Genomic DNA, 16,580 nt, shown 5'->3' on the forward strand with positions numbered 1-16,580 from the left:
ATTCACTACTGTCTGAAGGACACTGAAGGTACTAAGAGAGATATAGATTAGAAGTGCCCTAGATAGACAAGGTATAAAGAAACATTCAAGAATAAATGAAGGTCCAGCGGAGCATTTCAACAGGGATTACTGTATCTGGCTTCACCATACGCAAGCAAAAATGTTGAACTGGTGTGAGCAATCTTCCAAATGTGGAAATAATAGAGGAAGAAGATATAGACAGACAGGAGGTGTAAAATATACAGTGACAGCAGGGGGGAAAAAGGGTGACAGTAGAATTTAGATAAACAGTGAATGGCAAGTGGATCTTGATCCTTGTTTCATAGTGGTATCAATGGTAAGTGTAAGTAGAAGCATTAGCTCAAGTGCTAAAACAATTCATTCTAAAGGAACAGCCATCAGTACGCCGTAGGGCAAGGTACCTTCAAAAGGCAATGTGTTAATAAGAGAGCAAACTGATAATGTATGTCACACCTCCAGATTAATTGTCACTTCATCTGTGTAATACTTCTTACCATTAACTAACAAGAGTATTGTCTTAAGTGTGAAGAGAAATTACAAGAAGGAGAAAAGGGATGAAGGCTAGCAAGAAATCCATAATGTCTTCTGCCCATAAGAAAGCTTTTTATTTCTTAAGCAGCCTCCAGACAAGTTTGCTGTGGTGGCTTTCATCAGTGCAAGCTAACTTGGACTGGAGCAAATCTACTGATACGTAACGGTGCTCTGGTTATACTATGGGTCAAAGGGATAAAAATGTCTTGTGGGCATTAGACAAGCAAATACTATTTGTATAAGAGCCAGAGTATGTGCACTTGCTGTCCTGCATCTCCTTATCTAGCAGAAGAACCCAGCTTGGAACTCCTTTGCCCACTCCTGTGCAAGGAATCTTTTCTTCCAGTCTACATGATGGAACTGTCTCATGCCACAACCCACTTCAGGAGATCTCATATAATGCAGTTCATTTCAGGGCTGACACTGGAGACAGGTCTTTTGGTTGACTCTTGCAGCTGAAGAGCTCTAGCATTTTGTTGGCTACCTGTCATATTTACTTTCTAGATGCTTCAGAAATGCTTCAGATGCTCCTGAGTCAAAAATTCTTTGCCTGACCTCCTCAAATTACAAAGCAAATTCAAAAGTCCATCTCTCTCTTAAAAGTAAGTTTAAAAGGCAAGCCAAGTGTGATGCATTTGTACAGAATAAGTCAGGTCCAGATGCCCAGTAGAGCCAGAAGCAACAGAAAAGATTGCAGTTAGAGTTAGAACGGTGTATTGCATTTATTTAAAAAAAAAAAAATATGCTGACAATAGCACCTTGTTACAACCTGACTGTCCAGGTTGGTGTTCATGCTGTGGACTAGAAGTGCCATCCACTCGAGCAAACTCATCAGTGTTTTGCTATGATTTGTGTTTGTTCTGAAGGCAAGCAGGTAGTATTTATTATGTGTCTATACTAGGGATGAATGCTTTGCAGAGAGTGTCTCTGGGTCTTGCTGTACTTTGCAGAATAGCAACATAGCCTGTGCAAGCCAAAGGGAGCTCCTGCTAGCAAGCACGACAGAACCCTTAGAAATCATATTTACACTCCAGAGAAAAATATTTAGGTTGATTTGAGCTTATGACTGTCTTATCCTTTATAGCAAAGCAAAAAGCTATGATTTAAGTAAAACCTTCTAAAACCTAGGTACTGATACCTTGGCAATTTCTGCTTATGATCTGGCACCCAACTTGGTAATTAAGCCTGTCACCCACACAGTACCCAGGCTTTTGCCTCCAGAGAGAACTAAAGTTTGCCCTGCGTGCAGAATATGTTCCTGTGTGACAGAATATTCCCACAACAGCTTCCTGAACTGCGGTGATTAGGGCTGAGTTATCCACAATTACTTACTGCACAGAAGTGACACATTAGCAGATCCCATTATTCTCAGACCATTGCATGGAAAAGATCTGTCAGGCAGGATGAGGCAGCATCTCTAGATGATGATATTCCTCTCATCTGAGGTTCAAATGGAGCAACAGGGCAGGACAGGCCTTGCCCCCAACAGTACATGGGAGGCCAAGAGTCAGGGCCATGCATGTCTGTGGTGCAAGTGGAGCCCGCAGGTGGGAGCCACTTGGCCCTGTGTTATGAACGCCTTGTGCCTGCACCCTATAATTACTCGGGTTGTTATTGCAGCTGTCATGTCTAGCCTGCCATTTGGAAAACATTATTTGCTTCTGTGTCTAAAAAAAGCCACCTGACAAAATTTGGCTTGTTCTTGAGGTTGTGGCAAGTGTTTGAGAAGCTGATCTAGTGCTTGTCAGCCAGCTATGAGTTGTGAAGCTCGCTCGTATGGCCCACAGAGGATGCAAAGTCTGTCTTGCCCCAATGGCATCATGGCATGATATGCACATCTCATTTTCACAAGCAGTGTAAGTTTGTCACCTGGGTATTTTTAGAATACTGATAGTAAAAATAGGCCTGTAACTATGGAAAGGTTGGATTTTTTAAACTGTTTAATTGTTGGTGTTTCTTCTTATTAAAGAGTCTTTTAAAGTTCCATGGCTGGTCTAAAAATGTCAGTGCAATCCAAAGCATGGTTTTGTCACAGGTTGGGAAGTAAAGTGAACAGATTTATAGTGGCAGCCTTCTCAGTTTTTTTTCAGCAAAGCTTGATTTCACTGTGAGGCCTCCCCAGTTGTGACCTTCAGGACTAATGTAGAGATCCAGAAGCACAGCCATAGAGCATCTGGAAGTTGCAAGCCATACCAGCATGCTGCCTGCAGGGCTCTTCAATTTATGGTGGATCACAGGACTTTTCAGAGTAGAATTCTGTCTGGAGTCTATCAGATGTCACAGATGTCCATCTGTGAGAACCACCACAAAAGCCCATTTCTGACCTTTGCATTGTTTCTTGTACCTGGGGAAAAAAAAAGGTTTTGTTCTGAGGAATTTATGAGAGAGTGTTCATTTGCTCACTCATTACCCATGTTCATACTAACTACACAGATGTATTTCAGATATGTTTTAATGACAACTTCATTTTTAATGTTGGAAATCTCCAGCATGCTCTGTTGGTGGCTATGTGATTTAATCAGAAAATCCTGGCAGAAGGACTGGCCTACATGGCAGAACTTCTGATGCTCATTCCTACCTTACTTCAAGAAACGAGTATAGCACTGAGATAACCCTGCTTTTCTTGTTGAAGATAATGTACTGAGATCATCCACTAGAGAACATCAGCAGTAACACTTCTAAACTTCCCTAGCTCCTATTCAGAGCAGGGAGCTCTGCATGGAGAACATGCAGGGTCAGACACTTGGTTTTGCATTGGCACTTGGAGCTGTGCAGATGGAATTAAGTTACCGAATTTGGGATATGTTAGCTGATAGAGAATCCTATTGGTAGGAGAAAGCTACCTTCTGTAACAGCGACAGGTACTGTTCTAGCTCTCTTGAAAGTAGCTGTGACCCACCTCTGAGTTTGTCTCTTAAGGCATGTAAAGGCTTGTAGTGAGAACATACTGATGTCATTTTCTTATCTAGAACTGGGATAATAAGATGGTTATAGCTACAAATGACTATTTGTGGCAAAAGAAAAAAAAAAAACTCAGAAAATGTGTAATGAACTTTATTGAGAAGTAGCAAAGTTGAAAGGATAGAGAAAAATTGGAGAAATTTCTAATATCAATTCAACATCACTGCTCTAAAGAGATAACACTAAAAGGCATTGGAGCACCTAAAGCACAATCCTGACTTGGTCTAAACCTGCATATTTACATTCAGGATCACTGAGATCAGAGCATACTTGTCTGACAGCAGTGTGCACACAAAGGCTAACAACATCATCAGTGATAAACAGCAGTGGGTTTATGATACGAGAGTAGTCAGACAATAACCTTTCTTGATACAATTAGATAATTAGTGGGCAAATAGAAAGCGGTGGATAGACTGTCTGTGGGCTGCGCATGAGCTTTTGACACAAAGCTGTGTAAGATCTTATTAGGGAAATTAGATCAAATTGGTTTTGATACAAATCCTGTGAAATGAATCATGGATTAGCTGACAGAGTATAAACAGAAGGGTTATAGACATTCTTTATCCTTCTGCAAAGGTGGTGTCCAAAAGGGTGCTGCTTTGGCTTTAAGTATTCATTAGTGACCTGAAGGAAAATGTAAGAGATTAGTTCTTAAATTTACAGTTGACACAACTGAAAGATATTAGAAACAAATCAGTGTTTAAAAAAAAAAATAGGCTGAAAAAATGAGCATTATTAGAAGACCTTGGCTTTGATAAAACAAGTGAAAATTAGTGGTGTGTGCTTTAAAGGTGATATGAGATCTACTTTAGAACAGGAAGAATCTGAATTTCATATTGTGCACAGCAAGATGGCAAAGCAGCTTAAGTTCTGAGAACTAGTGAGACAGTGGGTATGCAGTGATGTGAGCTGGGGTGCAGGCTAATGGCTAGTGAAGCTACACATGGCTGGCCTGTAAGTCTGCCTGACTGTGCACTTTCTGGAGAGTCTCTCCCCTGAACTGCTGTGGCATCATTGCAGTGTGCGACTCGGGGCACCTTGCTGCAAGACCCAAGTAAGCTGGAATGAGTCCAGAGAAAGGCCACAAAGATGCTAAAGGGATTAGAGGGAATGACCTATGATGAGGAAAGGTGAAAAGAATGAAATGTTTAGAACCTCTAAGCTTGTTACATGGGCACAGAAATAGTAACGGAGTTTCCTGTGCCAGCGCAAAGGAGAGTTGGATCAAGTCTCTCTCCTTTCACTTTCCTATTAAGGTAACCAGAGCTGAGCAAAATGGCTGTTCATCACTTTGAACTCTTTGCAAAAAAATGTTTAACTGTTCTTGAAGTTCAATACATTTTTTTTCTTGCCAGGGGACATACTGAGTCTGCTTAAAAATCACAATGAGATCTCTGTGGGACTTGTAAAAAGTCAGAGATGGAGAGGCTTAACTCAGTGTCTGCTGCCCATTCGTCAACTATGCAAGTTGTACCGGAGGACGCGAAAGAAAAACCCAACCTCTGGAATGAGTGGATACACCCTAGCTCTGGTTTTTGGTCTGTCTTGGTGCTAAGGGCTTTTGTATGTAAAGCACTTGTTCAAACCTAACCAGAACTTGCTATGTGTTACTGTCTCACTGAAAGGAAAAGGAGCATCCTGGACTGTAAGGATGTAGGGTTTTGTTGCTATATTTGATTGACCACCAGACAGTCACTGTATGGCAGCTTCCATAACTGAGGCTGTGAGTTGAGAAGTGAGTTGGACCTAGGACACTGATCTAACCTTTTTTTTTCTGTTATTTTTTCCTAGTGGACAGAAACACCTCGCTGAGTCTGTTTGAGGCAAATCCAGCTTCCCGTAACTTGCTGGTGACAAAACGGTGCTAGCCTTCAAGTCTGTCAGTTCAGAACTAAGATTTTTTTTACACAGTAAGGTCTGGAGCTATGACAGCAGTTCTGAGAAGTGTTTGCGAACAACTGTCCCGTCATTTTTGTGATTCCCTGGTTTATGATGGCCTGGGAGGGCAGTGTTCCTAGGTAAACTCCACTGTGGCATCTTGTCTTGCAAATAGTGATTACATTTGCTAATACAGTAGGCAGGACTTCCAAAAATACTTCCAAATCTGAAAAAGTGAACAGCCTCATGCTCCGACAACCAGCCATAGCAGTGGTAGCTCTGTTTTCCATATTCAGGTTTGACTTTGGATTTGTAAAGGGTGCCATTAAGATGAGGAGGTGTACCAGGCTGAGTCTGTTTTATACATGGCTAACATGAAGAATGTGAAATGAATATGCCGTACTTGGAGTAGATATAAGCACAGACACAGAAGACTTCTGTCACCTCTGTTTAACCTTAATTCTCTGAAGTCCTTCTACTCCCAGTTTTCAGTATCTTTTCTAATACAATTCAGAATCTTGTTTTTTGCTCCTTCATTTCTTCCCAGTCAGTGGATTCTGGGCTTTTTAAGAGACAGAAGCTGGGATTTGAACTTACCTGACTGAATCTGACAGTTCAGTTTACCTCCTTGTCATGCCTTTTTCATAGTGCTGTCCTCTGTCTGCCCTTAACATGCAACTTCAGCTCCTTTTTCTGTGGAGTTCCTCAGTGCAGAAAAGTCTTTTTTATGGTGGTTTTGCTTTCCACTTTGATCCTAATCTCATGTTTCTATGCCTGGTAATGTTCAGGTTTTTATTACATATGCACCCCTCAGGTAGAGAAAGGTTCCAGAATCTGGCCAGCACAGCAGCTTTTGGCTTTGCTTTCTGCTTTTCTGGGAAAAGCATGGGGATTCATCAACTCATCACACTGTCTCTGAGTGGGACTAAACTCTTGATCCCTCTCAAGTAACACCAGGCAAAGCAGCCCAGGAACGTGAGATGCCTGCCCATAGTCTCAAGGTCAACCATCTTGCCAAATAATGGACCTGTATGATTGATTCCTGGAGATGGAAGATGAGGTCAAATGCTGACAATGAAACAGAGAAAAGAAAATCAAGAGATACTTGGGTCAAATGAGATCATAAGGATGAAGAACTGTAAAGCTGTTGTGTATCAGACATGTACATTCATATCAGTAGACACACAGAAATGATGTGTGTAATGTATCCACGTCAGTGTTGCTGTGTCACAAAATGTTTTGTCCTATCACCTGATGGGTCAGACCTCTTGGCAGGAGGCGTTGCCATAAATACCAGGTAAATAGGTTGAAACTGAAATAGAAATGGAAATTACCCACATGACCATGGTGTGGTAACTTTAAACCAGTGGTCCTTCCAAGAAGAAATTCAAGCATCTCCAGGCAGTTAAAATTCTTTGGACATGTCATCAGGAAAATCACTTGATCGCATATTTTTAGGTTTTCTTACAAACTGTTGACAAATTATCTTGCTGGAGAGAAAATCTGACCTCTCAGGTTAATACTATTATCAATTTAAAAGTGTCTGAGACAGAAAACAAAGAGTAGGCATACCCTATCCAGAGAAGAAGTGGAGGTCAATTCTCAGGATGGGAAAGGTTAACATGGACGGCCCAAAAAGTTCTGTGTTGAGGTGTTTGATTCATGCATTAATGATCTTCAAAGTGGGCGAGCAGTGAGACTCTGCAGATGACAGTACATTATCAAGAAAGACTGAAGAACCCCAGAGGATTGCACCAAAGCTAGGTGTGTGGACAGCACAATGGTAGCTGAAGTGCACTGCTGACCATTGCAGCATTGTGTTCCAGAAGGCATTAATTTGATTTTTCATAGATCTTAATGGATTCTAAATTAACTGTAGCAACTCTTTGAAAAGATCTGAGAGTCTTAGTAAGTAACTTGCTGATATGGTCTGTTAAAGAACTGATAACTAATTTTATGGGAGGGGAAAACAAGCAAATAATTTAAGGAGTTATATAAGTGATGGGCTGAAAATAACATTGAAAATATGGAAATGTTGCTAGGTAATTGATGGGATACCTTTGTCTTGACTGCTATCCAGACCATCAGCTGGAGAAGTGTGGAGTAGTGCCAGTTTCATACTATTGAGGAGTTGCCTCATTGAATTCTTCTGGACTGAACAGAAATAGCCAAAGTAGTTGAAATTCAGAGATGGATGATGAAACAGATCTGAGGTTTGCAAAACTTCTGTGTGAATGCATGAGGAACAATTATATGGATAATGAAAGTCTAAATTAGGAGAACATAGGAAAAGTACAGGACAGAAGAAGAATTTGGAGATGTCCAGGGAATCTGGGCGGCTGCAAATACAGCATGCACAATAGAGGTGATTGGGTTTTTTTTTATTTATTCATAGACTAAATGAGTAATCCTGCAGCTCGTTTCCATATGATATCATCAGAATTAGCAGTGTTCTAAAAAAAGACTGAACTTTCAGATGAACAATAAGATTACCTTTGACTGCAGTTAATAATAATAAAAGCTTTCAAATTTGGTAAAGATGCCATCCCTGCATATACTTTAGAGCATATGACTCTATAAAAAGTGGAAATTAGAGAGTAAACAAAAGGAAGATTAATATTTAAGATTAAGCTGGATGACGCTTTTGATCAGATCAGTTTCTTTCAGTTTCTGAGCTCCCATTTTAGTAATGTTAATGAAGAGGAGCAGTGAATCCAACATGAAAATAACACAGAGCTTCTGTATTACAAAAGAAAATCCATTCTGAATAGATCCTTCTTGCAGAGTGTGCTTATGTATTCTGCTTAGAGCCAGGGCAGGGAATCCTGAACTAATTGAGAATCTTTTTCATTTGGCCAGCCACAGATAGGCTCACTTTTTTCTGCTTTCCCAGGGTTTGTCTGCTCTGGGTAGCTTCTGTCTCATCAGCACTGATGCCCCTTCCAAGCCCTAGCCTGTGAACAGCCTGAAATTGTGATTTACATGCACGGCCTAGACTTTCTCTGTGTGATTTGGTGGGAAGTAGGCAATGGTTCTTAGTGATTTGTGTTGTATCCCTGAGGAGAAGCACCTGTGTGGTGTTGGACTGCCTGAGGCAACTGGAATTGGACTGAGGTGGGAAAGGAGAGCTCTCCTTTGACTACTCTGGAGCTGCATTTAGCCAGGAGGCCGCTGAACATCTTTGCTCTCTCTTTGCAGGCTGCTCGGCAGAATGGCCACGGAGGAGCGGCATCTCTCCTCCAGCTGTGGGTCCTTCATCAAAACCGAGCCCTCCAGCCCATCATCTGGCATCGACGCCATCAGCCACCACAGCCCAAGTGGCTCCTCTGACGCTAGCGGTGGCTACGGCATTGCCATGGGTGGCCACCCCAACGGCCTGGACTCACCACCCATGTTCAATGGCACAGGGATTGGTGGTGGGTCCTGCCGTAAGCGATACGATGACTGCGCCAGTGCCATCATGGAGGATTCACCCACCAAGTGCGAGTACATGCTTAATGCCATCCCCAAGCGGCTGTGCCTGGTGTGCGGGGACATTGCTTCTGGGTACCATTACGGTGTGGCTTCCTGTGAGGCATGCAAGGCCTTCTTCAAGAGGACTATTCAAGGTACAGTGTACCAATTTTTGTCAGTCTTAACCAATGATCAGAAATTCCTTAGATGACTGATAACCTCAGTGCGTGTATAAGTGGACAAATTGCCACTCACTGATCTTGTGAATACAGTTCACATATATGGTATATGCCTGTGTCCTGAGTGCCAAAGGCATGCTGCAGATGTGTACGTGTACAGGTCCAACAATACAGCTGAAAGTAGAAGTGCATACGGGCAGGCTCTGATATCTTCAGATGCTTGGTTGTACTTACACAAGCAGACTATGTATGAGCAAACATGCCTGAACACACAGGTACTCTCTCTGCTTCTTACACTCTCTAACTGAAAAAGAAGAATTCACTTTGCAATAGAAAGCATACTAGTGGGTTGACTAGAGAGCAAGCCATTGTGTTGGTAGCTGGCTGATGTCAGCCCACCACACCAACACTCTCTCGACTTCTGTGAAATGAAGTAAGTCCACTTGTGGGGAAAGCACTCTTTTTTTTTTTTTTTTTTTTTTTTTTTTGTTCATTGACTGGGCCAGTCGTACTTAATTAATACTCCATCACTAGGAATGTTCAATTCTGGAGTGAACAGAGCAATACAGAGTGCAGATTAGCACAGATCTCTACAGAACTGACTATTTTTCATTTAATTTTTTTTAAGATTCCAGGTGTATCTCCATGCCACTATACTGCTATGGAGATGATCATTCTGTATTGCCCCACTAAGTCTTCCTTTTTCATTATGCCATGTGGAAAGGGTGTCTATCCCTAGAGTATTGGCCTATGCTCTGGCAGAATTTCTGTGATTTATCATTGCTGAATCTCCTGTGATTGGACTTTTAGTTGCACTTCTGACTGTCAGCACAGACTCTGTTCCTTCTCCAGCACTTGGACCCATTCCCTGTGTTTCTTTTTGGCACATTTGGGTACTAAAGGAGGGAAAGGGTATTACTCTGAAGCAAAGCCCTTACGGGCTTTTTATACAGGAAGATGATGAAAAACTGACTCCTCATGGGAGCAGTACAAGAACTTCTTTGTGGCAGAGCGGAATATAGGCTTAACCTGGGGAGAGGAAAAAGAAATCTAGGAAGTTTTGAGAAGTTGAAAATGATCCAGAGCAACACTAACTAGAACCTGTAATCAGCCTTAGTATTACATCAGCTGATTTCATCCTAGGAAAGGAGACTGCTTCTCTCCAAGCCCTCCTGCCCAGCACAGCCATATTCTCCCTGTGGTTCCCTAATTGATTGCCTGTTAACGTGTAACAGATGGGGGGAAGGAGTAAGTGAAGATTTCTCTCACCCTGTCATCAGCTTGTGTTAGTAACCGAGGTACCAAAATGCTTCAGTTCCCAGTAGTGGGAGAGCCCAGTGTGCTGTGCCAAGTGTGAATGGTTCTAGCTGTGGAGCTGAAGACTGAGTCTAGGGAGATTGGGTAGGCAATAGGATTGCACATTTTGGTTGACTCAGGAAAATGTAAAATTCCTAGGGCTGTGCTGTATCCACTCAACCCTGTGTATACGTGGAAAAGAGCTCAAGTATAACAAACAAGGGACAGGCAAAAACATTTCCAAAAGGTACTCATTCTTCAGCTGTATTACACCCAATTTGCAGACTTTTTTTTTTTGAGTTAAAAGGGCTTTTTGAGGTAAAGTTTTTTTTTTTTTTTTTTTTTAATTAAAGTATGGCAGAGCCTGACAGCTCTGCCACTTACTCTTCCTTTCAGCCAGGTGAGTCCAGGCTGTCCTCAACATCATGAAGTCCGCTGCTTTTTGACTGATGGGAAGGAGATGGGCTGAAAGCCAGCAGGGATGTGGTTGGGTATCTCTGGTCGTAAAATCATAGAATCATAGAATGGCTTAGGTTAAAGGGACCTTAAAGATCATTTAGTTCCAACCTCCCTGCCATGGGTAGGGCTGCCACCCACCACATCGAAGTTGCCCAGGGCCCCATCCAGCCTCATTCTGAGCACCTCTGAGGATGGGGCACCCGCAGCTTCTCTGGGCATCTTGAAATGTGCTACTGTTGTTGCTTAAGACAGGTCTGATTTGAAAGAAAACTTTCATACTAGTTAAATGAAATGAAATAGGTCTGTTACAAGAAAGGTAATGGTTTGAATATTTCTGAATTAAAAACTCTTAAAATTCATATTCCACAGAAATCCTACATAATTCTCTCATCCAAATTTAAGACAAATGCTATGGATACTTATTCATAATCTGACTATTCATTCTTGTAGTAGTTTGCTCAGTAGATGGAACATTATATATCAATCAAATAATTGTCATTAGCTTTTGTTTTTCAGTTCTAACTGGTAAACAGTTTTACTTCTCTGAGCATTAAACTAAGAACAGTGCTACATAACCATATGGCTGCCCTTATTATTCAACATACTCATGATTATTACTGCCCTTCATCTATTTTTCATTTTCAAATAGTGAAAATTAAGGCTATTTCTAAAATGATCATTAATATAAAATCTTAAAGTCAGCAAAATGAACCTGAATTAAGATTTCCCTCTGTTCTTTGTGAGTCAGTCTGTTGTGTGCTTGGAACTCATACCCATCAGGTGAAACAACAGGACTTACAAGAATTCATGTTGAGGAGAATTGGGGCATTGGAGAGAGAGAGAGAGAGAGAAGAGGCATCTTTAACATCATCTTCTGAAAGGCCAGGGTGTTTATCAGGCAAAGCATCTGCATCCATGGATTCTCTGCTTGAGTCTTGCAAACTTCAAACTCTGTGAATATCACTACACAGCTGCTGTGCCTGGATGCCCTTACACCACTAAGGGGCTTAAAATGTGGATAATGCAACTCAGAAGATTTATGTGGATTTATAACAGGCTTGAAACAAAATCTGTGGACTTTTAGGGCCTCCTGGTTGTATTTATAGTGATCAGCATGGCTGCTGGGAAGGTAAGAGCAGCTGAGAGAGTCTGCACATCTTCCTGAGCGCAAAAGTCTTCCACAAGTGCAGCAAAGAACCTGTGAGATGCAGGAGGGAGGTTTGTGACCCTGCAGTAGTGGCTGTGGCAGTCAGCTCTGTCCTGTCCCTCTGTCCTTCTCATATTTCTCAGATGGGAACTCACAGCAAAAACACAGTGTCTTAGACTTCCAAAAACTTTTGTAGCATGGCTAGAAAAAGCACAGTATTTCCAGGATCTAGTGCCCGACTGCTATTTATTATCATAGCTCTAGTACTTGAAGTCAGAAAATCATCTGCAGTCCAATTCAACCTTGTTAGTTTTGCATTTTATTTTTGCCTCAGTGCATCCGTAGAGATTGCTTTGTTCAGAGGATCTGTCATCCAAAACTTCAATAGGTAAATACTTCCGTGTCAGAAACCTGTCTGCAAGAAACTACGTCAGACTGAGAGAAAGCTGTGTGCTGCCCAGGGCTCAAGTCCTGCAGCCACATGCAGGCAAGAGGGTGATTTGACCAACACTGTGCAAAAATGTCCAAGTCCTTTTGCATGGAGCAGAGAAGGCAAACAGTGCTGGTACTACTACACCTGGAGAGACCTCTATTTGCTCTCATAGAGATTTTCCTCTGATTTTCACAAAGTACCTGTCCTCACACCAGGACTCAGATTATGATGTCTCAGCTAATTTAAATGGAAGGTAACAGAGAATCCCCTGCATGCTTCCTATCAGTGTTCCCTTGTCCTGCTGTAGAAGAGATTGGACTGGTGTGCACTGAGAGCAGAGACACTGCTGGTCATTCACCATGGGCCATTTTGCAGTTTTTAGGTCTTTTTTCAGTGGGACACCAAATGACCTGTCACTTCAATAGTCCTTGGCTGTTCCTTAGCATCTCTCATCTAAAGGCTATAAAGTGCAGTTAGACCCTAATGAATCAAGACTCACGATCCCCCCAGGAGACAGGTTTGGTAGCTCACCCAGTTTTGATGATGGGAAGACCAGGACACAGAGAGGAAGTGATTTGACCTCCAAGAGGAAAGCTCAGAACAAATCCAGACTTTGATCTGGTCACCAGCCACTTGGTTTTTTTGAAGCTGTTTTATAGGTCAGCCTTGTGTGGTGGCATCGGTGAGGTCCTAGCAGGTTTTTTGGATCAAATGTAAATATTACCTAAATCAAGGAAAGCTTTTCTAATAAATGACTGTTCAAAGCAAGGCCTTGTCTACTAGATTATCCCATTTTCTTGCCTTTTCTTTCTAGGTCACATAATCTACAATTCACAATACAATACGTGCCACAAATTTATACTCGTATAAGGACTTGTCTGTCTGAACTCTTGTGTGCACAGAGGCCCTTCTGCACCCCAGCTGCTGTAGCAAAGAGGGAGCGCTCTCTAAGCGCCAGCAGCCAGGCTGATGGTGTGACCGCCAGCCGCTGCGAGGCTGCTGGAATTCCGATGAGTTAATCTCATCACTTTATCATAGGGCACTTACAGAAATTACAGGAGCTGCGAGCAGCTCGCTGTGCTGGCAGCCGGCCCCAGGACCCATAAAAGAAATTGAGAGAACAAACAATGAAAGAAGTCAGAGAACTTTGTTACAAAGTTTTGGAGACGAGTTTTTCTTGGATGAATTCTGCCTGGGTAATGCTGATAGTGCCTTCCCTGGTGACTGCCTGCAAACACTTGGATATTGCCCCCAGCTGTAGCTTTCAGTCCATCCAGTACAGGGTGCATTTGGGGCTTGATAAAAAAAAGTCTGTTTAGCTTGGCAACACTGTCTTGCTTCTCCTAGTGTCAGTTCTTTTGTGGAGAGAGCACACTGGGCTTCACCTCTAGCATTTACCCAGCAGAGCGGGCTGCAGGACATGGTTGCCTTGGGACTGGGAACGGGGTATATGTAAGAACATGCAAGCCTGCGTTCAATGTGAAGGCACTAAGACACGCTGAAAGGGACGTCCCACTGGTAGGTGTATTTTTCTCATTTTTATATACCCATAAACCCTATGGCTGCAGCACCGCATGGTGGCTGCTGTGTTGCCACATGGGAAGGGGAGCTGGCCCAGTGGCCACTCCCTTCTGATGCTTTAACAGTTGTGATCCCAGTACAGAATGCCTTTGAAAGCTGCATATTCAAATTATATGTCCCTATATGGTACATATGATACCCAGTACTTACTCTGACACTTTCACAGTTGAGTGATCTAGGCTACATAGACCATTGCCAGTACTTTGTCAGGGGAAGGCATGAAGAAGTTGAAGGATCTGCCTGACTCATTGTAGAGGGACCTTGAACTTCTAGAAAGGGCTGTCATTGCCTTCTGCTGCTGTTAGGGCTCTGTGCCCCCTTGGGTGTCTCTGTCTTAGGAGATGAATTTTTGGCCTTGAAACCATAAAAAATGAAATATTTTGCTCTCCAAAACCCCGGTGCTGGTTTTGGTATGCAAGGTGAATATTGAAACTAAGGCAAGACCTTCAAAAGTGAGATTATGGTGGAGTTTTATTCCAAGTTTGTTCCTGCTCTGTTCCTTCCTGTGCTGGGCACAGCAAGTAGAGATCAGGCCTCTGTATTCAGAAATCTGTAAGGCAGTGGAGCTCTGTGTCTAGAGCAGGAGTTTATTACCATGAGATCATACCTGAATCTCAATTTCCAGCTCTCTGAGAATCTTGATACATTGCTAGCTATTGAAATTCAGGTGCTGCACAATGACCAAATACGGTCTGAATGGAAGCAACTTGTGCAATGTTTTTTTTGTGTGTATGTGGACAAGCTGCATTTTGGGCAAGAAGGAACAATGGTGAGGAATGAGGTGGACAGCCTGAAGCTTAAAGTCAAGTTGCAGGTCTTGTGACAAGATAGAGGGCAGGTTTGTAACTAGCAGGCAGATAATGTCTGTACTTCTAGGGGCTGTATGCTTCTGAGGTTTCACCCAGCAAGGGCCAAGCATAATGAAATAAATAAAATGGTGCTTTCCTCCTTTTGAATCTATCTCTCTTTTAGGTCTGATTGTCAGTGGATTCTCTGACTGCTTAGTTAGTCCCAAGATCTAGTTATCACCCCTAGAAACTGTATGCATATATGCAGAGAAAAGAAGGGTCTTGAACAAGAACTAGAAATCCATTGCATATCTAGGAACAAAAATTGTGTCCTGTCCTGGTGTTACTGAACTGGGAGCTTCCCTTCTAATCTGGTGGCATACAAAGTCCAGGCTGTGTCCCCTCTCTGCTCTCACATGTGCTCTTTCCTACAGCTGTGAGTGAACTCTTGGCTCTCAGTTTCCTGCTCTGAACCACCAAAGCAACCTTTCCATCCTTCTGAACTAATTGTAGATTTTAGAAATCCCTTTTGGAGCTGCCTGTTTTACCTCGTAGCCAGACTGCCTAGCAATACATTATCACTGTTGACGCCAGGTTTCTGGTCCTGCTCCACAGCAAAAACTGAATAGTCCTCTTCAGAAGCATCTTCACAGTGAATGTCAGGATGAAGACAACTGTTTCTATTTGTTATCTTCTGGGGCTAAATAATTGCTGCTTTACATGTCATTCAGTGTACTATCCACTCCATCCTCATATCAGACCCCTGCTTCCATGTTTCAGTTATGTGCTTTGCTTATTATAAAATATAAAATGAGCAGAAACAAATTTGGGGTGCCTCTTTTCCTGTTTTGTCTTGGAAGTGATGTTGTGATCATAAATGAAAGGAAATAAGGAAAGAAATGATCTTCTCTACAAAGAAATGATAAGGACTACTAAAGTAAAACTGAAAAGATGTGCATAGATAGGTTGCATTTTACATCTTACCCATTTTTCTCAACAACTGCTTCCCTGCTACCTGCAGGATGTCACTGACAGGAGGAAGCAAAGGAGGAAATCCCACCTCCTAGCTCTGTGGTACCCAAAGCAAGACAAAGAAGACAGGTGACATCCACCTGGTAGATGTGGAGTGAGATTTGCTCTAGCTCTCAGGGCTTCAGGGAACAGGTAGTAAGTGACGCAGCATAAGAAGTGATGATGTGCTTTGAAAATACTGTGTGCCTGAAAGCCCAGCTTTGAGTCAGCTCCTTGGATGGGCAGGTTTCTCCCAGTACAAACAGCAGTGTTGCTTTTTTTCTGAAATGAGCTCCAGTAAGTAGTGCTGGGTTCTCAAAGAGCCATCCATCACAAGCCAGCTGTGGTCTGTGTGTGTGAGCAAATGAGTGAGCAAACATAGAGACCAATGGTTATGGAAATACTTGGGCACTTCAGCCTACTTCTGGGTCAGTGAGGAGAATATGGCTCCTGAGTGACCATATCTGTGTTTGATTGCAGGGAATATTGAATACAGCTGCCCAGCCACCAATGAATGTGAGATCACAAAACGGAGGCGCAAGTCCTGTCAAGCCTGTCGCTTCATGAAATGCCTCAAAGTGGGGATGCTGAAAGAAGGTAAGATGCAGTTGCTGTCTGTCCTGACCAGGAAATCCAGGCCTTGTAGAATCCCCTAGGGCAAATATACACTTGTGCTCTCAGGTTTTTCCAAAGTATCTCTATATAGGATTTTTAGAAGAGTCAGGATGGGCCGTTACCAAGAAGACAATCCAGAGAGGAGGGTGGTTCTAGTCAGCACACTAATGCTGGGATATTACTTTCAGCAAATTCAACAGATAACTGGAAACAGGCTGTGCCAAACC

General features: G+C 42.5%; 2 protein-coding genes across 3 annotated transcripts in view; one reads left to right on the plus strand and one right to left on the minus strand.

The window, feature by feature from the left end:
- Positions 1-16,580, plus strand: part of ESRRB (estrogen related receptor beta) — a 122,742-nt gene that overhangs the window by 76,590 nt on the left and 29,572 nt on the right. For both annotated transcript variants that reach the window (XM_052696057.1, XM_052696056.1), the window contains exons 2-3: positions 8,590-8,999; positions 16,219-16,335. In XM_052696057.1, coding sequence (XP_052552017.1) covers positions 8,590-8,999; positions 16,219-16,335 — 527 coding nt within the window. The remainder of the gene's footprint in view (positions 1-8,589; positions 9,000-16,218; positions 16,336-16,580) is intronic.
- The window catches only part of ANGEL1 (angel homolog 1), a 187,625-nt gene that overhangs the window by 7,699 nt on the left and 163,346 nt on the right, over positions 1-16,580 (minus strand). The gene's annotated exons all lie outside the window — the stretch shown is intronic.

This window comes from Tympanuchus pallidicinctus, unplaced genomic scaffold, assembly GCF_026119805.1.
Source record: "Tympanuchus pallidicinctus isolate F22 unplaced genomic scaffold, pur_lepc_1.0 scaffold3, whole genome shotgun sequence".
Lineage (NCBI taxonomy): Eukaryota > Metazoa > Chordata > Aves > Galliformes > Phasianidae > Tympanuchus > Tympanuchus pallidicinctus.